At 46.1% G+C, this 25,257-nt stretch overlaps 1 protein-coding gene across 1 annotated transcript; it reads left to right on the forward strand.

The window, feature by feature from the left end:
* The first annotated feature begins 218 nt into the window (after positions 1-218).
* On the forward strand, positions 219-24,849 carry SRD5A1 (steroid 5 alpha-reductase 1). The gene is made up of 5 exons (XM_065874207.1): positions 219-505; positions 13,236-13,402; positions 16,656-16,757; positions 18,461-18,611; positions 24,783-24,849. Exons 1-5 carry the CDS (start codon positions 225-227, stop codon positions 24,847-24,849), a joined length of 768 nt encoding a protein of 255 aa, XP_065730279.1. The 5' UTR covers positions 219-224.
* Positions 24,850-25,257: the final 408 nt, after the last annotated feature.

Consider the following 25,257-nt stretch of genomic DNA (forward strand, 5'->3'; position numbering starts at 1 on the left):
GACCCGCCTCCCGCCCAGTCCGCGGCGCGCCCCTTGGACTGGTGAAACAGGCGGGGTCAGCGTACCCACTGCTTCCTGGCCGCCAGGGCGGCGTGGATCGCGGCCCCGGATTTTGACAGCGGGCCCCGACCTCAGGTAACCGCGCCTCCCGCCGCCCCCGCCGCCGCCCTATATGTGGCGCGTCGCGGCTGCCGGGCCATGGAGCACGCCTGCTGTCCCCCACAATGGAGCTGGCCGAGCGGTTCCTGCTGGACGCGCTCGCCTACCTGGAGTGCGCCCTGGGCTTCCTGTGCTACGTGCTGCTGAAGCTGGTGGGCTCGCCCTACGGGCGCTACGCGTCGCCGCGCTCCGCATTTCGGCTGCCGGCGCGGGCCGCTTGGGTGGTGCAGGAGCTGCCCTCGCTGGTGGTGCCTCTCCTCGCGTGCGCCTGCGCGCCCGCCGAGCGCCTCAACCGCTGGCCCAACTGCATCCTCCTGACCATGTTCCTCGTCCACTACGCGCAAAGGTGAGGGCGGGCGGCCCCGCGCCTCTCCCTGCCACCCCTGGTGCGCTGCCCTCTCCCTGCCACCCCTGGTGCGCTCCCTTCTCCCTGCCACCTCTGGTGCCCTGCCCTCTCCCTGCCACCTCTGGTGCCCTGTCCCCTCCCTGCCACCCCAGGCTGGCTCCCTCCACCTGTGCAGCAGGGCCTGGCGCCCTCTCCTTGCGCCTCTACTTCTTCTCCCAGCATCCTCTTTCTACTTTTCTAGTTCCACTTTGGGCTCTTTGCTGTGGGTGGAGGAGCTCTTTTCCTCCAGCCAAATGGTCACCTGCAACTTGGGAGCCTGGTTTCCTCAAACTCCTTGTGACTTGCCCTTTACGATGCACGGACTGTATGGGCTTGAATGGATCACGTTCAGAGACTTTCACCTCCACATTATGCAAGGGCCCCCGCGACTGTGGAAGTGGCCTTCCAAGTAATAACCTTAAACACACATGAGGTCTTTACACTGACTTCCAAGTGTTTCGTTTTTGTGAAGAATGCTCAATGGCTGTGTCTGAACTGTTCAGGTCTCGTAATAAGTTGGGACTTTCTCCAGCTCTTAGGTTTTGGCTTTTACACTGCTAAACCAAATGGCTGGACAAAAGTTTAAAATCAGAATTTGAAAATGTGTATTCAGACTTCAAAAGGCTGCCAAGTTAAAAAGGGTGTTCCCTGCATGTGAGAGAACTGGGCTCACCTGCTCTGTGAACGTGGGCAGGTTACTTGACCTCTGTGATCGTGGGTCCCACCCCACTACGCCCACTTCATAAAGTGGGACGGGAAAGAAGTGTGGGTGTCTCTAAGCCTCTCTTGAGTTCCTGGCACAGCTGTGTCCCCATCTGCTTTTAAGCAGGCACAGGAAGTGGGCAGAGTCAGTGTTCCACAAGGCTTTCTGGGTGCCCTGTTTCTGACACTCCTAGAGAACCCAGTAAGCAAAGTTGTTACCAGGCTCATGGAGGTTCTGTAATGTGATTGAGCATTACTGCAATTTGCATATCAATAGAATTCTCATGACTACATACATTTCTCCATAAATATGCCAGAACCTGTGTCTGTCTGTTTTTGTCACAACTAAAAGCAAGCTCTGGAGTCAGACTGCTAGGTGTTATCTCAACCGCATCACTGGTGACTGGTGAGGTAAGTTATAAAGCTGCTCCACAGCAGATTGCCCCATCAATGAAATTGGCGTAGCCATGGTACCAGCTACCCGCCAGTGGGATTGGCATGTGTATTAAATACTAAAGGCAACTCCATAAAATGCTTGTGAGGTTCTGGGAAATCTGAATGCTCAATGGTGACAAATAACACCACTTTATATCACCACGCAAATGGGCGTACCCGCATACACACTCTGCGTGACATTTGTGCACGCTGCAGCCAGCTTCAAGTGCCAAGAAAAAAATCTGAAGACATTGAAGGCATTGGAAAGATGTGAAGGGAGCACTTTACAGAGCTTTGTCTGAATGCCTGGAGTTGAAGCTTTCTGATATAAGGTGTCATGTGTAATTGCATCGGGGCTCACTCTAGTGGGAGACTGGATGCGGCCTTCCAGAGGGCCGAAGTCGCTTCTACAGATAGAACTGGAATAGATCCTTTCATACAGATGAGGCCACAGAGCCCCAGAGTTCAGGTGTTTTATCCAAGCTTGTTGGATGAGCGACTGCCGGGACTAACACCCTGCTCCCCTCCTCGGTTTCTAGACCAGTGGTTTCAAAAACTCTGCTCCACAGGATTTGACGGGTCACGTGTAGTTTTTTAAACTGCTGGGCTATTTTTTTTCGCCCCAAGTCGTTCATGTTACTATACACATAGCCCATGTGGTTTGGGGGCATTTAAGTTTTTCCAAATAGAAAAGATAAACATCTTCCATTCTACCCAAGCAACTAATTTATTAAACGGTCATTTGACCTAAGTCGGTGAGCTCTTGGACGAGAACGGAAGTGCAAACCACATTGAGCGCTTGTTCCAAACTACTGAACTCCTTGACCCAGAAGCTGTTTCTTCAGCCCCTCATTTGTCAGGGCTCTGTAGGCCAGACAAGAAAGTAAGAAGGCAGACAGGTGAATCCAAGCCTGAGTCAGGCTAGTGGCGGGAGAAACACAAACCATGGGACATGCTTGGGAGACACGAGACCGAATGGGCAGCAACTTCCAGAACTTGGCAGACGTGTGCTGAGGCCCTGAGCTAAGACGTGGGCTGACACGGGAGGGAGGCGGGGCCCCGCCTAGGGGAGCTTGAGCCTCTTGAGGACTGAAGCCAGAAGGAGGCTTCCCATGGTCTGTGAGAAGGGGTGTTTGCCTGTGTGTTTTTAGCTCTTCGTTCGGCACACGCTGACTACGGATTGTTTGATGTATTTGGCATTCTACTCATCGCTGGGCGTACAGAGTTGAGATGTTCTCTTGAGTCACTGAATACAGGACAGACTCTGGAGAATCAACAGGATCTTTGGGGCACAAGAGCCAAGGATGGGAGGGAAGGCCTGCCTAGGAGGGCAAGAGGGGACAACTGTGGGACAGAACACACCAGGGCCCTGACCAGCTCCCCCAAGGATGGTGAAGGATGTTTGTAGTAACTTTTTTTTTTTTTAACTTTTTGGCCGCACTGTGTGACATGTGGGATCTTAGTTCCCTGACCAGGGATCGAACCCATGCCCCCTGCAGTGGAAGCACAGAGTCTTAACCGCTGGACCACCAGGGAAGTCCCCATAGGAAGGTTTTTTTAATCTACGGCAAACCACATGGTTGTCCCACCAGCGGCCGGTGGCCTTTGCATCCTGTCTGCACTGAGGTCACCTCCTGTTGGTCACGGGCTTCTGAGTTCCCAAGGGCACCACCGCATCTTCTCACACCACCCTTGGTTTCGTGTGTGTGGAGCGTGTCCGACCTCTCGCCTGCTCACCTAAGGCAAGTGTATGCCGGAAATGGGCAGTTGCCTGTTCTCAAGTCAACTCAGAGCTGCTCTGCATTTGTCAGAAGCCCAGGTGTGGCTCCCTCAACCCCGTCTCACCTCGTGTTCTGCTGCTTTCTGTCCAGCCAAGCAGGGATTCGATATGACCCGAACCCAGGGTACCTGTGTCACAGATTTTCCCTTTCCATTCAGCAGTGAGTGAGTGAGTCACTGATTATTTCTTATCAGCTCCTCTGTTTAACAGTAGTTACAAACCAAAATCCCACTTGAGCGCTGAGCTGTTTATTTACGGCTGGGGCCCCAGTCACCCTGAGGCCACAGAGGAAGGGTGCCAAACACCCGCATCCCAAGTGTGCAGACTTTCAAACACCCACCCCAAGGTCTGTGCTCAACCAGATCTGTGACCTTGTGGGATCTTGATTCTGTTGTCATCCTTGATTGCAATGCCTCAAAGCCCCTCACCTACTTCAGGTTCATCGTTCCTCCAGCTGGGGCCTGTTAATGGTCTGGGGAGAGCCTGGCCTAGCCTCTCTTTTAACTGTGTCATAAAGCATGTATGACATTAAAACACAGCAGAGGACTGGAGAGGGTGAAGGGCACACCAAATCCTTGGCCCTTGCCTTGTGGATTCAAATAATTTGAAAAGAGGAAAACTTTTATGTCAAAGTATAGAATGACAGAAAGTATAGTATTAATTGTGTCTGTGACCTTGCCTTGAAAGAGCAAAGTGCTTATTTAAGTATGTAGCTTTACTGCAGTTTAATCACTACAGGGAAAGTCTTTTACAGAAGGAAAGAAAAGCAAAGGGAACTGATCCAAATGTAGGAAGTGCTGTAGATTTCAACGATGTCAAATTGTTGAGAAAAAAGTAATACAGTCAAATATTAAAATCAGCAACCACTCTCAGTTTTAAACATTTTAAAATGGCTAAATCTACCATTACCTAAATTACTGCCAGATCACCAAGTTGGTTACTTAGTGTTCCCAAACTTGGGTGGGCGACATTATAGGCTGTCCTAGGAGATGATGTCCAACTGCTTCCATTTCCAGAGTCAAATCATTTGCTGAGTGATTGCGTTATTTCTTGTTGCAAGAAAACTGCAGTGTTGTTATTGCAGTTTATTGGGAAAACATTTTCAGAGAGAATTCTTATACTTCACTATGCAAATTAAGCAGTCATGGAGCTTGTGTCTGGGAGCCCAAACATTGAAATCTTAACTTTCAACCATTAGAGAATTGTCATTCCACATGGTTGCCGGCATGTTGACCTTCAAAAGGAATGCTTTCACTTGAGTCTTTCCAGCAGGTGGGTGCAGTGGTTATTTGCCAGTTAACTTGGGTTTTGTGTAGGCATTAACCCTACTGGCTTGAGTGGTTCAAGAAACCACGTGAGAGCTGCTTGGGAGGTTGAGAAGCTTGGGTCTCTGGGCGCTACTTTGCAGTGAGAGTAGAAATGCGGGCTAGCTCTGGGGACTTTGTTCTTTTCTGTAATCCATTTTCCTTCATGGGTGCTAATAGGATACTTTCTTGTTTCCTTAAAATTCAGGAAAAAAGGAAAAAATTTTGGTTTGCTTTATTAATTTTGCCTGATTCTCTCTGAGCCTTTTCCAATAAGCAATTGCAAGTCTTCAGCCCAAGAAATCAGATTTCTCCCTCTGACTCATCAGGTCTGTTCTGAATGTATTAGGTTCCAGGACTTAAAATACATGTGTGCGTATTGCATGCAAAAGAACCTACAACTGAGGTACATGCTCCTGTAGAAAACTTAGAAAATGTGGAGGAACTGAAGGAAGAAAATAAAAACCACCTATATAGTTCCATCACCCAGAGATAACACTGACGATATTTTGGCATATCTCTTTCCCATCTCCTTCACTGTCTTTAATAAGTTTTTGATCACTTTTTTTTCTAAGCAGTAAAGATAACACGTATAAACACGCATAAAACCTTATATCCCACTTTTGTCACTTAACATAAGTATTATACTGGCCTAGTAGAAATACTTACTAAAGATGACTTCTAAAGACCAATGTGCCACAGAGTAAATAGACAGAGCCAGCCCTGCTTGGTCCTGTTTCTCGCCACCACCTTGCGATGTGTTGGATGGCACACCTGGGTGATTGCCTCGGAGCCTGCCTCTTCCTAGCCTACTGTCTCTCTCCATCACCCAGGGCACCGTATTCCTCTGAGCCTCTGGGTCCTGATCTATTAAATAGGGTAAATAGTAACAGTTCTGAAAGTATTTAAAAAAAAAAAAAAAAAGCATGTTGTATAGGATTAGGAATTATTGGGAACATTTTTATCAGGAACTATGAGAAGCACCTTTATGCTTTCTAAGCATGGAAACTCACCCAAAAAGTAAACAGGTGGCAGACTGCCCTGAGCATCAAAGCCCCGCAGAGTTTCCGGCATCTCTGGGCTTTTGGTTCATCCAGTGGTCAAACATTCCCTGCATTCCTGATTGTCCTACAAACACAAACTTTTGTAAGTTTCCCTGGGTAATTAAAAACAATTTGATGATTGGGCTTCCCAGGTGGCGCAGTGGTTGAGAGTCCGCCTGCCGATGCAGGGGACGCGGGTTTGTGCCCCGGTCCGGGAAGATCCCACGTGCCGCGGAGCGGCTGGGCCCGTGAGCCATGGCCGCTAAGCCTGCGCGTCCGGAGCCTGTGCTCCGCAACAGGAGAGACCACGGCAGTGAGAGGCCCCGCGTACCGCAAAAAAAAAAAAAAAAAAAAAAAACAATTTGATGGAAAGTACATATTCTTTCTTTACATGGAACAGAAAGGAAATAAAATAAGGAAACTAACACAATGAAGAACAAAGTGTCAAATTCAATCCCATATCTGCTTCTGATGATGTAGGAAACAGAATTCCTTCCTAGCTCCTTGGTACCTGGCTACTGCGTATCCAGAAGCGGAAATGGCTTTATAACCCAGTACCTAAATAAAATACTTCTTTTTTTTTTAATAAGTGGAGTTTGTGGCTTTATTTATTTATTTATTTATTTGCGATACGCGGGCCTCTCACTGTTGTGGCCTCTCCCGTTGCGGAGCACAGGCTCCGGACGCGCAGGCTCAGCGGCCATGGCTCAGGGGCCATGGCTCAGGGGCCCAGCCGCTCCGTGGCATGTGGGATCTTCCCAGACCGGGGCACGAACCCGTATCCCCTGCATCGGCAGCCGGACTCTCAACCACTGCGCCACCAGGGAAGCCCTAAATAAAATACTTTTAAGTCCAAGTGCTTCATAGTTTCTCAAAAGATTATTTCTATTTTAAGGAATTTTCAACCTCTGACTTAATGCCGTTATTTTAAAGAGGGGTGGTATTTATTTCCCATAGGTGTGTGAGGGTGAGGCAGTGTCTGAGAAGAGCTTTTGAAGACAAGTGTCTGTTGTAACCAAGGTGGCCTGGGTCCCAGACCCTGGCGCATGACTGGTGCTGTGTCCATCCAGCAGGTGTGCCTGCCTTCCTTACTGTCTGAGCCTGGATCCTTCGCCCTGATAGGCGGCTGGGTCCACGGCAATCCCTGAGCTGCTCTTACCCCTCCAAAGTCTGGATGAAGGCTCAGATGAAAGCCAAGCCCAGAAGCCACCACTCCTTGGTCCCATTCTGGTTCCTAAATGGCCCAAGTCAAAGGAAAACACTGCTGACAACAGCTGCCTGGATTTCCGAGGAAAAGATGTAAAGCTAAAGGGAATAACCCAAAAACAGAAAAATAATCAAAAAGATGCCAAGAGGGGTCAGAGCACTCCCCTCTGGAAGGCATGTTGCACTTGGACATCTGGCCCCTGAAGACCCTGGCCGGCATGTCCTCAGAGGCAGTCCTAGAGGTCTGCAGGCATAGGTGGCATTGCTCCGCATAGCTTGTTCTGACTTTGATAGTTTTTATGGCCAGGCCTGTGGACATCAGGGTCACTGCTGTCCCCTCCAAGGGCAGAGAGCAGAGAGCAACGGAAGAGGCCTGTGTCAACCTTTATAAGGCCCTGTTTCCAGTCCTCGCCCCTTTACTGACATTCACATGAGACCAAAGAGAGGTAAATCCTCTCCCCAGGTTCTTTATGACTGTCTTCCCCAAGTTCCCCCCAGAGCATGCATAGGAGCAGAAGTCAGTGCACCTCTCCTGCCTGGTCAGGTAACAGGACACAGGTGTGCAGTCCCTGCCAGCCACCAAGCCACAGTGAGCCCCGGGACCCAGCGGCTGCCCGAAGTCCAAATGCTGGGGCCACAGGCAGGAGTGTTTTCTAAGAAAATCAAAGTGATGGTTCTAGGTTAGATCTCCTGTTTTAATCTAGACCAAGAGCTGTGAACTTTTTGGGAAAGGGCCAGATAGTGCATATGTTAAGCTTTCTGGGCCAAAGGACAAAATAAGGTACATGGCGTAGGAATTTATAACAAAAAAGATTTCACAAAAGTTGTATTGACAAAATTTGATACCTTAGTGCAATTTTGGTAATACAGGTGTAATGAGAAGAATGGGGTTCTTTTTTTTGTTGGGGAATAACATGTAACTTAATTGGACATCAGGGTTAGGGCACCTTCTTATGAAAATCTCTTGTGTCTACCTCTTACCGCGATGACATTTTATCTTTGAAAATGTCCTTTCGCGCATGTATGTTCTGCCAAATATTCGTATCAGTCCACAAGTTTATGATTTTTATTTAACACAACCCTGGCTTGAAAGCCTTTTGTGAAATTTTTTTAAACTTTATTCTATAAATGTATTTATTTATTTATGGCTGCGTTGGGTCTTCTTTGCTGCGTGCGGGCTTTCTCTAGTTGCGGCGAGTGGGGGCTACTCTTCGTTGCGGTGCATAGTCTTCTCATTGCGGTGGCTTCTCTTGTTGTGGAGCACAGGCTCTAGGCATGTGGGCTTCAGTAGTTGTGGCACGCAGGCTCAGTAGTTGTGGCTCGCAGACTCTAGAGTGCAGGCTCAGTAGTCGTGGCTCGCAGGCTCTAGAGCGCAGGCTCAGTAGTTGTGGCGCACGGGCTTAGTTGCTCCACGGCATGTGGGATCTTCCCGGACCAGGGCTCGAACCCGTGTCCCCTGCATTGGCAGGCGGATTCTTAACCACTGAGTCACCAAGGAAGTCCCATGAAATTCTATTGCATTCTTCTCTCTTGATATCTGCCTTTTAGTGGGTCATGACATTGTAGATTAATATCTTGCGATTGAATATCAGGTGGCAGCTGCTCAATTACACAGCTAAGTGGATTTTGAAGTATGGAAACCAAAGTTCGAGAAGCACTGCTAGAACTAGTCTGGGCTTAGAAATTGTCCACTGCACATTGATGTGAGAAAGTAGATCTTGCTGCTGCTTTTAATTTTAACAGCACGGAAAGTATTAATATATAGAGCAGTCTGACATGACTTGTGATTCAAACAGTGTCAGTTGTCATTAAACTAACTAACACAGTGTAAATTATGCACCTGAGTGATTTTTGTCCTACAGTTTTAGGTGGATTCACTAAGAAGGTGAATTGAACCTGCAGCAAAAGCTAATTTCCAAACCCTTTAAAACTCAATAATAGTGGGCTTCCCCGGTGGCACAGTGGTTAAGAATCTGCCTGCCAATGCAGGGGACGCGGGTTCAAGCCCTGGTCCGGGAGGATCCTATGTGCCACGGAGCAGCTAAGCCCCTGCGCCACAACTACTGAACCTGCACTGTAGAGCCCGCGAGCCACAACTACTGAAGCCCACACGCCTAGAGCCCGTGCTCCACAATAAGGGAAGCCACCGCAAGGAGAAGCCCACGCGCAGCAACAAAGACCCAACGCAGCCAAAAATAAATTAATTAATTAAAAAAAAACCCTCAATAGTAGTGGTTGAGAGCAATTTTTCTCAATGAGAAAATTTGTCTTGAGCTCAGAATAGTGGTCAGGTCCATGGAGGGAATGTCACATGCACTGTTGACACTATTGATTCAGTCACACACAATAGATTTTGTTTGTTTTGCCGAGGACCTGATGGTATAGGAGATAGCTTCAAACACCTTACATTTTCACAAGCTTTGTAAATTTGTAATTTTTCTGTGTGTCTGTCCCACACATTTTTACCACCATTAGTAATAACATCCTAGCTGATTCCACTTTAGGCTGTACTGAACTAGTGTTTCCTCAACCTCTTTGGAAGTATCCTCACCTTTAGCTGTTCCACGCAGACTGTTTAGAGAGCCTGAGCCTGCAGTCGCTGCAGCCTCGGCACTGAACCCTAGAATAAACAGCTGAGCAATAGCATCCAGTTCCGTGGACACACCAAGAGCCGAGGATGCTCACATGCTGCATCTTCTGCCTCGCTTTTTTTTTTTTTTTTTTTCTTCCGGTACGCGGGCCTCTCACTGCCGCAGCCTCTCCCGTTGTGGAGCACAGGCTCCGGACGCGCAGGCTCAGCGGCCATGGCTCACGGGTCCACCCGCTCCGCGGCATGTGGGATCTTCCCGGACCGGGGCACGAACCCGCGTCCCCTGCATCGGCAGGCGGACTCTCAACCACTGTGCCACCAGGGAAGCCCCCTGCCTCGCTTTTTAACTATAGACGTCACTCCTGGTGTCCTAACTCCTCAAGTGCTGTTCTCCCCAAAAGGCTAATAATAATGTACAACAAGTTTATATTCCCTGGACATGTTTCTTTGGCTGCTGCAATTAATTGCCGCACCATTGGCATATGGTTTTCCTTGTTTGGCTAGCAAAATGAACTGCTTGGTAGCTTCCTGGGGGTCTGTAGCCTCATTTTCATTTCTTTTGTAAAGAAATTCTGTCATGGGGTGCTGTTTTAAATTCTCTGATTTTTTTTGATCGTTGCTTTCCTGGGAGTTGGGGACATTGTGATGACGGCTCAGCCTGGTAGTGGGGACCTCTGTTATATTCTCCTGGCACAGCTATAGTGGCATTGCATCCCAAAGTATGCTTTGCCATCTGATGCAGTAACAAAATAGCCCACACTCCACTGTACCTTCAAAGCATGAAGAGGCCATCAACTTTTCTTGTTTTGACAGGATGGGTAAGCACTGGTCATACACAGCCCAGTGCTGTGCTTGGTACTCAGGTCACTGCATCACGGTGATGGGCAGCGAGCACACCAAGCAGCAGTGCAAAGTGATAAGATGGTCACGTACAGGTTCTGTCACAGCTACTGAACTCTGCGCAGACAATGTGTAAACAGAGGACCATGCTCACGTTCCAGTACTGCTTCATTTATGGACACTGAGATTTGAATTTCATATAATTTTTACACGTCGTGAAATATTCTTTTGATTCCCCTATCCCCAATATTTAAAAATGTAAAAAGCATTCTTAGCTCACAGACTGTAAAAAACAGTGGTGGTGGACAGGATTTGTCCCAGGGGCTGTGTTTGCTGACACCTGATCCAGACTCACGTTTTGATATCACAGGCATAGAACATTAGTGACAGATGAGGAACATTTGTGAAGGCAAAACAAAAGAGAGGTTTGGGTTTCACCTTTACAGTGTGCCAGCCAATGTTTGCCTGTTCAGAATTCAGCCCTGAACTTGAAACCGGATTGGGAGAAATCCATCAAAAGTTTGCTGTACAGAAACGTCTACCACCTTTGCAGAATGTTTCCTCAGAGTTGCTTCTACAACACTTTATACATCTATAATCTAGAAATTTGTGACATCTAGCCTAGAAGTTTGCCTCCCACCATTTTTTAGTACCTGTTTTTCCTATTCCAAGCTTACTGTTTTTCCCTCCACTCTCTGACCCTGCGTTTCTATTAGCCTGTGTTGAACTCGGCATGTTCCGTTCAGGTCAACAGTCCCAGTCTTTCAGGAACAGAGCATTCTACATTTTAACAGGCATCTTTCTAAACCAAGTCCAACCCCTGCGTCTACCACAAGTCTTATATCCTGCTCTCTCTTCTTTTTTTTCCGTGTTTCTCCAAACTTGGAATTCTAACACTTTCTCAGTTCAGTCCTGCAATTTGCCTCCTGGAAATTTCCTCGAGACCATGACTCCCCGAGGAGATTTTCCCTAACTTTCTCACCACACTGTCCCCTTTCTGCTTTCCCACGGCTAGGGAATCCCTTACACTGACTGTGGAAATGAGGCTGCTCGCTCCTGGTACTTCTGAAGTCTGGGCACTCAGGGACAGGGTGAGAACCATTTTGTATTCTGCCATCTACCGTTTTCTCTGGGTCTCACACAAGGGCCCCTACCCTGGCTGAGAAACAGGGAGAGGCAGAAAGGCACCTTGACAACAGTGCCCATTCACAACATGTCAGAATCCCTGCCTGTTTTTAAGGGAGCCTATGCCGGTCCAAGACACGCACACTTACCCCCAACCAAGACCAAGTCCTGATCTTGCAGTGTGAGTGTTTGCAGTTAACCTGCATCCCCGGTGCCAGCCCACTGTACCAACTGTCTGCCAGATAGGAACCATGTTTTCCCGAGGCAGAGAGAAATGGTTGAGATTCCCTGTTCTTTTTGAGGGGCTTGTCAACACTATAGTTTCCAGGTAAATCTCTACTTCACTGATGATGTCATAACCAAATGGATGCTTTGCCCTAAATTTGAATAAGGTCTTCTTTGGGGGACGTGTCGTGAACAAGATGAGAACCTTGAAGGCTGCTTGTGATTCCTGTGAAAGTTCTCCCGAGACGCTGAGTGAGACTGTTGGGGAGAGAATCCCTTGAGGATGCATAGCCAACATTATAGAGCTATTCTCGTGCTATTACTATTACTAGACAGTCAATTACGTTTTTACTCTAGAGTAGATGGCCAAACTGGAAACAATAAGTGTTTACATTTTTCCTTGTTTTAAGCTATAATTTACATAAATAAAATTCACTCATTTTAAGTCTATAGTTTGATCAATTTTGGTGATTGGAGTAAGTTGTGTAGTCATGGCCACTTTCTGGATACAGAACTGGTGTACAACAATTCCTTTCACTGACAGAGGGGTTCAAGTTGTCACTTTCTTCTTGGGTCAGTTTTGGTCACCTTTGTCTTTTAAGAATTTTGTCTATTTCATCCACGTCAAATGTATTGACATAAAGCTGTTGAAAATAGTTTCTTATTATCCTCTTAAGGGCTATAGGTTACGTAGTGATGCCCCTTCTTTAAATGTATTACACACTGATTTTAAAGAGAAAATTCAAACACAGAATAAAATTTTGCATCCTGTTTTCTTCATACATTTCACGTTTCTTGTCCTTGTATTTTCCCTCTTTAAATTTTTAGTAATGTGCCCCTACACCAGCGTGATATAACCAAAGAACATGATGTCAAATTGCCCAGGTTTACACTGAAACTCAGCCACTGTCTAGCCCTGTGGCCTTGAGCAGATTACTTAACCACTCCGAGTCTTAATCTTGTCCTCTGTCAAATGTGCGTAACGCTATCTCCTGTGCAGGTAGCTGGGAGGCCTTGCTGTGATGGACACTCGGAATGAGAGCCATTGTGATGGTGATGGACAATGTGATGGTGGTCCCCAACTCGTAGTGCTCAGACTAGGACGAGTTACTGGTTTTAGGATGGTGGGGATTTTGAGAGTCTCTTGAAGCCTTCAGTCTCTCTGATTCTGTGTCTGTTTCGCATTCTGTACAGTTGGAATCCTGACTTTGTGCACAGTGGTGTCCATTATTGAAACACGGTTAATTCTTTAACTAGAAATGCTGCTTTTAACAGATGTGGTACTCTGGGCAAGTATTACTAAGAATGACTTTTGTACAGAAAGCAGGATTAAAAACCCAAGACACTTAAAGTAGAATTGCAGAAATTAGATTCTTTATCGTTGTTGCTTTTCTTAAAAAAAAAAAAAATATATATATATATATGTTTCTTTTTTCCGAAGGGCCTTGATTTTCCCATTTCTGATCCGAGGAGGAAAGCCCATGCCATTGTACACCTTTATCCTGGCATTCATGTTCTGCACCTATAATGGCTACTTGCAGAGCAGATACTTGAGCCAGTATGCGGTATATGCTGACAACTGGCTCACTGACCCCCGATTTCTAACAGGTGAGTGTCCTTAGTGATGCACTCCATCCTCCTACTCATAACTTCGGTGCTCACCTTCCAGTAGTGTCCAGTTAGAAAGCGCACACTTCTTGAGAGAACAGAGAGTCTGCGTAGGTCCATGCCCTAGCAGGGGGCCAAGCACTGGCGGGAGGGAGGGTCAGGCTGTCCCAGCGCCGTATCAGTAGCAGGAGATGACGCAGGTGCCCGTCACCCTTGCCCACTCAAGCACTGAAAGCATAAATACCTGTTCTTAAGGTGAGCCTAAAAATAGCAACCGGCTGCAGCACAGTGAGCAGTGGATGGAGAGTGAGTTCATTTGGGCACTAGTTGACTGTGTAATCTAAGTGGTTAAACCTCCTATGGTTTCTTCTGGAAAGCGAGAGAAAGTCAGACTGGGTCATCTTCCCACAAGGTGATTAGACTTTTATGGTTATACTGACTTTAAACTTTGAGGTTTGTGAGGTTTTTGAATTTTTTTTTTAAAATTTTTATCAATGAATGTAATGTACATTTTTAAGTTCTAATTATAACCTTACAAGTTGTGAACAAAAATGATGATAGAACATTAGCCATCAAAAATATTTGCAAGGATGTTAAAACTACGTAATTTGGGAGCTCTTGTTTGTAAGGAAGTTTCTTCTATATGTTTACCCTCCTAACGTTTAGACATTCTAGCACATTCAGGTGTAGCTTACCCCCAAGGTACCATGCTAAGAATCGGCAGTTGGTCCATCAAATTCTCAAACTGCCCCAGAGCCCTTCACCCTAAAGTACATAAAGTGATCTTACGTTTCATCTGGCTTTTTCTCCATGTGTATGAATTTGTCATAATAGAGAAACCGAACATTTGAGTAGTACTTTGTTGTTGACGAAGCAGTTTCACATTTCTCGGTCATGTTTTTTTCTGTGAATTAAAATTTTGCTCCCAGGGCAGAGTCCTCATCGAACCTGAGAACTGTGACAACAAGGGATCTGCTTCCTCATCTATCAGAGGGGGGACGAATGGGAAAATTTTCAAGAGCCTTTTCTAGCTCCACAAGTCTGTGCCTCCATGAAACACCAGACTAAATTGTTTTGTTTGCACCCTGCCCCCAAATATCATCTTGATTTATCTGCTCCCTGACTGTCTGATTATCTTTTGCCCCAACTCTCAGAAGGAGACAGAACAGGCTTGGCCATCTGCCAGGAGCTGTACCCATGCTTCTGCCTGTCCGAGGTTCAGAAAAGGGCAAAAGTTAGGTCCTTTTCACAGGAGAAAGAAAGGTCATATGGTTAAGCAGCTGGCCCCAGATCTAAATCGAGTAATAGCAGAGTGGTGGTTTAAACCAGATCATCACACTGGCCCACAAAAGGCAATGATGGACAGAGAAAGGGGATTGTTTTTTAAACTAAAAGATAAAGGTTTTAAATGTTTATTTGAGATTCTCATGGGAATCGTTTTTATGATGAATTGTTTGAACTTTTGATGAACAACAAAACAAAAGAATTCTTTGGTCTGTGAATTTCAGTGTCATTTAAAGGAGCTCTATAGATAGACCATGTTACCTGCAGGTGCCTTTGAAACTGGTCTAAAATTTAAGACATCAATAAATTGTATACAGACTTCTTGACTTCTCTATGATTGAACAGAAGTAATTGAAAATGAGGAAATATGCCAACTGAGAAACAAACTGGGTTACTTTTTTCATATTCATTTCATAAAGTTTATAGATTTTGTAATTACATGAATAATTTTAGAAATCACATAATTAATTATACTTACAATAGTTATTATGAAAAGGTTAAGCAAGTATCAATAGTAATAAAATCCTAACAAAAAGTTTCCCAGAGAAGTAAGAGTGGTTAAGCTAAAAGAATTTATACAAAGATTTTAAGATCCCTAACCATGGAATTAAATGTTTAGTTCAGATAAGCACAAATATTAGTTTTCCTACGAATCTAGGCAATAGAGGGAGCTTGTCTCTTAGAAGACAAATAAAGGAAGCATGGAATTTTGAGAACGTGATGCTTTCTGGAACATCACATTGGGGGCCCAATCACCTAGAAGTGACATACTGAAATTCAAACAAGGTAGCGAGTCAGCCATAAATTGATGGATCCAGTAAGTGACTTACAAAACATATTAGACAATTCGGTACAAACTGTTTAGAAAGGAAGCTGCCTAGTGAAATCAATAGGAAGAAATCTTGCAAGTCTTACTGTAGACCTGAACATGGTTCGTATGTCCCTGTTCTAACTGTGGAAAACTATTTAATGCCACGGGGGTAACTGATGAATAACTAATAACGTTACTCCAAGTGTACATTCCTTTGAAATTGAATTGAATGCCCCCATTAAGCACCATCTGCCTTCACATTAAGTATCTCAGGATAATCAAATTAACTCTTTTTATGAAATCAAGTTATTCCTTTTATCAAGCACTATTTTGGCATTTGGCCTTTTCTTGTTGGAATTAATTGGCATGATACTGATAAGTCTCCCTTAAGTGATGAGAAACCCCTGAAGGCTTTGGAGAACTGGAGAGAAAATGTTCAGATGCTGTGGAATATCTACGCACAGCTGGGCGGCTGGCAGTTGAAGATTTAGTTGGGGGAGATGAGGTGGACGAACAGACCCAGGAACGCCGACTGATGAATGAGCAGGAAGTCAGGGGTCGGGGAGGCCGTAGATGTGCGTTAAATTGTTCCAATGAGGTTATGGAGAAAGAAGAGAAGAGGACCCGAGGTTAGCTCCTCCGCACCGCCCCTCAAGGGGCCTGAATGCAACCAGTCGTGGTAAAGCGCGCGCTGGGATTTCCCATCTCCTCTTCTGCGAAACAGAGGGGCCAGAGGGGGCATCGTGCTTCAGTGTTTGAGAGGACAAATAAAGGCTGTGGGCTGACCCACTGACAATGGTAATACCTCTTCCTAGAAAAGAGCCTTGTGCCTTAGTCATAAGTCAAATTTCTGATCATACCAGTCATCCTAAAAACATAGATTGTGGCCATCCGGTCAAGCTATCTTAAATAGATTAGATAATTTAATAGTATTATTAGAAAAGCAAAGCCCTATCTAGCAGGCCTAGAGCAGTGCTTCTAAGTCATCTTCCTAAATAAAGCACAGTATTTATTATATACAATGATTTTTGCTATCCGTCATGGCTAATGTGTTATACAAATAATACCCTTCATTCAGGCTTGGGTTTGTAAACTTTGTAGTTTATTAACCGTAATACTCTTGAATATTTTATTTTCTTTATATCTCATTTTCTTTAGGTTTTGTCTTGTGGTTGTTAGGTATGCTGATAAACATCCATTCAGACCATGTCCTAAGGAACCTCAGGAAACCAGGGGAGACTGGATATAAAATACCAAGGGGTATGTACCGAAAATGGGGAATTTATTCTAAAATCTTATTGAGTGATGCTTTGCTGTTTTAGTTTTGCCAGATCTCGTAACTAAAGTGCAGTATGTTTTAGCTGCAGGTTTTCAGTGTGAGTCACCATTATTGTTCGTAACAGTGACTGATTACTGTTTTGTTAAAATGATAGAAGAAGCAATTCTGACTAACTGGACGCTTTATTAAGCAGAAAGGAAGCTCTAGTTATATCTGTGTTTGGAAAGAGAGATTAGTAGGAATTGGTGGTCTACAAGGGGTGTCCGATACTTCATTTCTAGCCACAGAATAGAATCGATAGCTCGATTGACCCTCCCTCCGAAAACAATTTAAAAGGTTGGGTGAAAAATTTAAATGCGTCAGTGTGGTATCAAGAAAGCAAGTAATCATCAATCAGAGGGCAAAATCTAAGCGAGTGCTAGAGTCCAGAGTGCATCTTGTTTTGACCACTAGCTGACCCTCATGCTGGTTTTGTGGCCCAAATTCGTGCCACTTGCCTGGTCTGAAAAACGTCCAGCTGTGAACTAGGATCCATGTATTCCTGGGGGCGGTGCGCTCATGCCCGTGGCCAACGCGAGCCCAGATCCCCAAGGAACCTGCCTTCAACTCAGGCCTCCGAGAGCCCGGCAGACCACACGCCACAGAATAAGGGCCGCAGTCAAAAGTTGAGCCCGTGAGGAAAAGGGCACCATGAACAAGAGCTTCGTGAATGTGAGCGAGCTCAGATCTTAGAGTTCATGGGCACAAGTTGTACAGTGAATACTTAAATATTTAAAAAATAAAAAAGGGATTGAAATTATGAGCAAAGGAGCAATATACTCTAAAAAGGACAACATAGATACAAGCTGGAAAACAACAGCGCTTCTGAAAATTTTCTTTAAATATCAGTAGGTAAGACTACAGCTAGAGTGAAAGTGAGAAGCACACAGCAGCACTTAGTTTGGAATCCTTCAGCTTATCTTCCTGGAAACCATACAGGAACAACAGCAGAACAAATGACCAAAAAACCCTGTAAAGCTCAAATGACTTAAACTGTGGCCCTGGGGTTACCCTTGGAGTGTGCAGCTCTGCTCTCCGGCCCGATGACTCCCCGGCCCCCACGCCCTGCTCTGCCCCTTGGGTGCCCCCCACTCCCTGGGGTGTAATGGCCCAGATGTTGGGGGAGGGGTCTGGTCCACACAGCACCCCACGTGCTTCGAGAAAGGTCTGGCCTGTCATGTAGACTTGATGAATCTGTGAAGATGTGAGGAGTGAATGAATGAGTCTGTCCTTGAAAATTTGTATTTTCTCCAGCTCTTTGTCTAGGGGTCCCTATAGGTCCATTTTATCAAGTTGGTTCATTAACTCTTAGTCTGTGTTCCCCATCCTTGTTTAAGTTTTGTCAGCTTGATTCATTAACCAGGGAGGTGATATACTGAAGTGTGTTAAAACCGTAGCATTTTATAGTCAGACAAACAGATAGGTATTGATACAGGCGTGTACTTACTACCAGAAGTTGTGATATGAAATAGTAAAACCGGTCATGTTAGATGCGTCTCATTGATGAAAATTCTGTAAAGGTTGTATTTCCCCAGAGTTGATTTGTATGTTCTCTGAGGAAGTATCCACTGGTATCTCTTAAGTCAGGATTTCATGAGGCACTCTTTCATAGTAAACGCACTGCTGGGTCTCTGTTTTCTTCTAGGGGGCTTGTTTGAATACATCACTGCGGCCAACTACTTCGGAGAGGTCGTCGAGTGGTGTGGCTACGCCCTCGCCAGCTGGTCCATCCAAGGCTGGGCTTTTGCTGTGTTCACCTTCTGTGTCCTGCTCACCAGGGCTCAGCAGCATCACCAGTACGTTTGAAAACGCTTTTAGCATTTCTAATTTGTCCTCCGACCTTGGTAGAGCAATTTGCAGGTTAGATTTCTGAAATGTTCATATCAATTTGCCAAATCCCAGTTTAGACCAGGCTTTAGCTAAATGAGCATGGAACCACGCAAATGTCTGAAGAATAGCCCAGCTGTAATCGTCAGGTACGCGTCAGCCACATCATTTGCTCCACCCTGCTCTGAGCCTCTTTGAATGTCTGCTGCTGGACTCGGTGGTCAAGTTGAATGTCAGGCAGGGGGATTCAGGGTCTGACGTGGACTCGCCAATGATAACAGGGGATGCTGGGCAGGCAGCAGGCCCTCGGGCGGCTGCAGTTGGAAGCATCAGTGTCTGGCCCTGGCAGAGCCCCTTCCCACAAGGGCATCCCACTGTGCAGGGTCCCTGATGGACTCCTGGGATACCGCACCCTGAGGTCACATTGTTTTCCAGAGTGTGAGGCCTTTATCAGATCCCCAAAAGGGTCTGTGATCCATTTGACCAACAGCATAGAAAACAAAGTATGTTAAAGCTGAAGTGAGCTTGGAGGGCATCTTCCCCATATAACAGGTGGGGAAACTGAGGCTCAGGCTCAGACAGGGTGGAAGTCACGTCTCGCTGAGACTGGAGGGCTCGCAGACCATCTGAGCATCGGGACAGTCCCCTGATGCCGCAGCAATGCTGGAAGTTTGGCGCGTCTGGTTCCCCAGTGCCCACATGGACAGCTCGTGTCCTCTGAGCTCGAGGGGACGCTGCTCTGCTTCCCTGGCTTCATGTACTCAGAAACATTCCATCCTAACCTCCAGGGCTGCTGACACAGAGGCATCCAAAAACGTATATCATTGTCCTGCTTCACGGACTTTGCCATCTCTTTGGGGAACAGGACAGAGCTGGAAGGCCAGCAGAAGAATAGATGATATCACGGTGCAGTGGGAAACACAGACTTCTTAGAGTCAGAAGTCCTGGCTTTATTTCCCAGGCTCACCATGTATTTAAAGACACATAGGATTATTATTGGAGGTAGTAAGGAAGAGCTAAATATATGTTTAGCTAATAGTTGAAGACATTACAGCAAAAGCGTGAGAGTTGTTGAGATCCTGAGAGCAGCACCTCTGTTCTTTGAAGTGCCCCCCGCGCTGGTAAGTTGGTGAGCTTCCCTCCTGCCAGTGAGGGGAGCAGGGCCACAAAGTCAGGACCCGTGTGTATCCCGGAGCTGCTGTGAAGACAAGGGTAGGAAGGAAGCCCATACCAGCGAGGGCTCAGGAAAGGGGTTACAGCATCAGAAGTGGCTCAGACACACATGTTCAGGAATGATTCGCCATCTAGGGTTGGATTGGGTCCTAATCCCAGGAACAGAGTCCGTGTAGACGGGCTTAGTTCAGATGAGGTCACCCTGGAGTTAGGCCCTAGTCCAGTAGGACTGGTGTCCTTACGAAGAGGAGACACTTGGACACAGACATGCACGCAAAAGAAGCGACGGCTGTGTGCAGACAGACACAGGGAAGCTGAGGGCCAAGAGTGTGGCAGTGATGCAGCCACAAACCAAGGAACCCCAGAGGCTGCCGGAAGCTGGGAAAGGCTAGAAGTGAAACCGTACACCTCAGACTGGGACTTAAACCCACGCCAGCCAGGACTCGAGCCCGGCCAAAACCCACAGTCTTCCAACGGAGATCACACACCGGGTTTCAGGACTTAAATGAAGCTCAGATTCTTGATGTCTCATCACAGAAAGAATTCAGTGAGAGACAAAGTGATGGGTAAGAAGTGGATTTATTTAGAGAGAAACACACTCCACAGACAGAGTGTGGGCCATCTCAGAAGGTGAGAGAGGCACCAGGGTATGGGAGCGGGTAATTTCATAGGCTAATGAGGGGGAGGAGTGTTCCAGTTGTTTCAGGAAGGGGCGGGGATTTCCAGGAATTGGGCCACCGCCCACTTTTTGATCGTTATGGCCTGTCTTGGAACTGTCATGGCGCCTGTGGGTGGGTCATTTAGCGTGCTAACGTGAACTTGCTGATACTGAGGCTCAAGGTCTAGTGGGAAAAGTCGACTTGTCCGCCATCTTGGATCCATTTGGTTCTAATCAGTTTATGTCATGTTCTCGGGCTGTGTCATTCTTTCAAAGGCTGTGCCCAGCCTCTTTCTCTCCTGTTTCAGAAAGACCCTCCCTTGGAGCCTGGGAGGGAGCAGTGGCCCTACCACACCCGGAAGCCAGGCTTCTGGCTGCCAGGCATAAATGCTGTTTCAAGCCCCGGGTTTGTGGCTGTTTGTTATAGCAGCCCTGAGAAACCAACACACCAGCCCTTCCAGGATTTACAGTCCATGTAAGCAAAGGCAGTGAGTCTGAGGTCCTCAGTTTTCTCCTCTGCTAGATGATTTCCCCAGATCTCATGCCTATGAAACACCTTTCTCAGAACCAGAAAGATTCATACTCTCAGCAGGCCTGGCTGAAATAATATGTTATTATCACTTTAGAATAAAAGTATCTAACAACGTCCTAGAAAATGAATAAAGCAAAACTAGGTTCATGTAACAGCAGTGACAACAACTGCAAGCTATCTTCCCCACCCCCACCCCGCACCCCTTCCCCTCCCCCTCCTCCACCTTCCTCTCCTCCTCCTCTCCCTTCCCCTCCCCCTTCCCATGTGTCCCCATCTCCCTCCCCCTCTCCTTCCCTCCCCTTCCCTCCCCCTCCCCCTTTTCTCCCCTTCCCCTTTCCTTCCCTCCCCCTTCCCTCCCCCTCCCCCTTTCTTCTCCCCTTCCTCTCTCCTTCTCTCCCCCTTCCCTCTCTCCCTCCGCCTTCTCCCCCACCTCAACACCAGCACCTACCCCACACAGCCCAGTGCAGGGGCCTAAGACCACCTTCTCATGGCCATGGGGGAGATGCTATTCCTGTCCATTTGTGATATTAGATATTAAAAAGTGAATATTGGTGGCTTTCTAATAATAAAAGCAAAAGAGATAATCCTGACATTTTAAGAAAGTGGAACAGAGGAAGACTGAACAAGAGCACACTAGGTCAGTCGTAAAGATGTTTTCTCAAGTGAAAACAGGGCACAGGAACATCCCTCTCAGTGCTGCAGTGTGACACAGATAGAAGTAGAAAATAATCCTATTTTCCAAAGGAAAGTCTCTGTAAAGAGAGCCCAAAGGTGCTCTTTGCAGATTCACGGGTTGAAAGGGCTCTTTTTCCTTCATTTGCTGTTTAAATTGGTGTCAGTGTGAAAGCAATTTTAATTGCTAAACAATTAATTCGGTTTAGTGGAAGTATGCTCAGAAATGTTAGATTTACAAGCTGAGGACAAAATGAAGCCTGTCTTTGCTTTGTTTTTTTTTTTTAAATCCAGTCCACCCAACTAATGAAACCATCAGATAAATTGCTTCCAAAAGGAAGCAATCCCTGGGACTAGTCCTTGCACTATATTTTACTTACTGACAATGTTCCTAAAGCCATACTTTATTACAATGAACTTCTTTCTGTAACAGCTAGACGTGAAGTATTTAAATCCATAAATGATTGTTATATTGATAATTAGATCTGTAGATCAGAAACTTAGGGTCACCTGTTCCGAGTAGCTAACAGATATTCAGGTTTGAGGGCCACATTTCAAGGAATGGTTAAGGGGGGCACGTTTTCTCACCGTTTTCTTCCCTGCCAGCCTCCAGCAGCCATGCTTGTTGGATGGGGCCAGGGTGTGGCTGCACAGATTTCACAGCTGTGTGAGAATGAACTCAGACGTGTGCTCCTTCACACCCGGGCACTGGAGGTTGGGGCCGGCCTCAAGCACAGTCTTTGAGGGCAGACTCTGTTGAAATAAATTATGGCATGCTTATCTGTTTGTTAACTTTAATGTCATTTTTAAAAATGAACTCAATGAGTCTTCAAGACACTGGTTGATGACACAATGATTTTTTTTTTAAAGAGACCCACACGAATATGACATGCTGCCATCTTGTCACAGCCTATTTCATGAGACTTGGGTGCATAACCGTGATTTGTGAATGCTTGGAAAGTGTTTACTCAGCTGTCAGTGGCCCGTCCCTGTGTTCACAAACACAAAGCTGTTTCTGAGCCCGAAACACACAAACGGTTAGGGATTATTTTGCATTCAACAGAAAGGCAAGGAGATGTTAGTTCAGGCTCCACAGTAATAAAATCAAGACAAAAAATTGGTATCCAGCCCTGGTCAGTGTCACATAAACTTTGATTCTAGGGGTAGGAAAGTGAATGGGAAAAGTAATAGAAATATGCTGCTTGTCCCTTTAAAAGTATCTATACATACACACATACTTAAAGTACTTTTTTCTTTTTGGCCGCGTGGCATGTGGGATCTTATTAGTTCCCTGACCAGGGATCAAACCCATGCCCCCTGCAGTGGAAGCACAGGCCTTATAAACAACAAACGAGGGCTTCCCTGGTGGCGCAGTGCTTGAGAGTCCGCCTGCCGATGCAGGGGACACGGGTTCGTGCCCCGGTCCGGGAAGATCCCACATGCCGCGGAGCGGCTGGGCCCGTGAGCCATGGCCGCTGAGCCAGCGCGTCCGGAGCCTATGCTCCGCAACGGGAAGAGGCCACAACGGTGAGAGGCCCGCATGCCGCAAAAAAAGAAAAAAAACAAAACAACAAACGATTATTTCTGAGAGTTCTGGAGGTTGGAAATTGGAGATATGGGTGCCAGTACTGGCAGTTCTGGGAAAGGCCCTCTTCTGGGTTGCTTTCTCGCTGTAACCTCAAGGACAGAAAGAGCCGGGGGGCCTCTTTAATCAAGGCACTAATTCCATCCTTGAGGCTCCACCTTCATGACCTCATCGCCTCCCAAAGGCCTCACCTCCTAATACTATCATTGCCTCGGGCGTTAGGTCCTTCACATGACTTTTGCGGGGGTCACATTCAGACCATAGCACAGGCTGACATGAGTAAATATGTGGACTGTACACATTCTTGGCACCTCTACTGCCCGTAGCCCTTCTTGTCTCCACACACATCACTGATCTGGAAAAGTCCGTTTTTACTGTGGCCTCATGTCAGGGGAGGTGCTGCTTGATCTGAGGTCCAGTGACCAGCTTCTGTGGGTGTTTCTCATCATGTGTCTTTTGGGGAATACAGAACAGCGCATGAGAGCACCGTGGCATCTGCTATCTTGTAATTCTGTATTTGTGGATGACAGTGTTTAGCTGATCTAAAATCGACAGGATTTTGTTGACTCACTTTCAGGTTGTTGTTTTCATATGTTTCTGCCATCTTAACAAATTAGCTAATTTTTTAAAAATTTTATTTTATTTATTTATTTATACAGCAGGTTCTTATTAGTTATCCATTTTATACATATTAGTGTGTGTATGTCGATCCCAACCTCCCAATTCATCCCACCCCCACGCCCCTGCCATTTTCCCCCCTTGGTGTCCATACGTTTGTTCTCTACAATAGCTAATTATTTTTCATCATTGTTTTTAGTGTTTAGCACTCTTTTGTACTTATGGAAAGACTTTTTCTGCCTATTTCTCCATTTTGTCAAATTATTTTTAAGCTTTTACTCCACCCACTTAGCTGCCACCCTTCCCAAAGGGCTCTTACCCCACAACGAATGAGTGTGCCTTTGTTGATTTAATTTATATCAAAACTCAGAATACCTGCTTGAGTGCAGGGCTGAATTATGAATGACCCATGTCACGTGTTCCTAGGTTTGTTTGAGAGTCACCTGGCATGTAGCTGCGTGCCCCTGCCACAGACCCTGGGTCTGGAGCAGTAGTTCTCTTCTGGGAACTGGAGAAAACTCTTGGGGTAACTGAGAGATACTCAGGATACACCTACTCAGTTCTTCTCCCCTCCCCCAGTCAGCCTGCTTCCCAAGATCTGCAAAGATAGCGCCCCAATATCCTGATCTGCGTGTTTATCACATGCCTGTAACTTTCCCTGCCAATATAAAGGTGAATTATATGAGTCACATCTTCGTGAATCGTGCTGTACAGTCTGATGTGTTTATTCATGATACAGACAAAGTCAAGCTATGTGTCTGAGATGCCAGAATTTTTATTACTACTTTTAAAAAGCTCAGTATCCCTCTATGATGAGAAATATTGTCCGTTTTGTTAGCAACTGTTAAATGTTTCAGTGAGAAAATTAAGTTTTTTTTAATGTATTTTTTGTCTTATTTCAGGTGGTACCATGAGAAATTTGAAGACTATCCCAAATTCAGAAAAGTTATGATTCCATTTTTGTTTTAAGTTCGTTGTCAATGGGGTTACCTTCAACTTGAAGCTTTTCGGTCATGTTTCTCTCAGGATGATATAAATGAATGTGTGTCTCTGTAATTTTTCTGCTACTTCACCTTTTTCAAGATTTGCTCTAGGACTGTGTAAACGAGTAAACTATCTAATAACAGTAGCAAATGTGTAAGCTACCTAATAACAGTCTAATCGAACTGAAATGGCAGGTGGAACTATGACACTGCATACCAGGTCACGGATCTGGAACTCTGTAATTGCAGCTTGACCCTCCTCTCATTTGTCTGCCTCTTTGGACCAAAACATTCTCTACCCCTTGCACAACTCCCTACAGCAATGGGTTTAAGGTCAAAGGTGATGTTGTCCCCTCCCCCTATGGAGGTGTGTTCTGTCTTCATGTCCCTCTCA

The sequence above is a fragment of the Phocoena phocoena genome, chromosome 3, assembly GCF_963924675.1.
Source record: "Phocoena phocoena chromosome 3, mPhoPho1.1, whole genome shotgun sequence".
Lineage (NCBI taxonomy): Eukaryota > Metazoa > Chordata > Mammalia > Artiodactyla > Phocoenidae > Phocoena > Phocoena phocoena.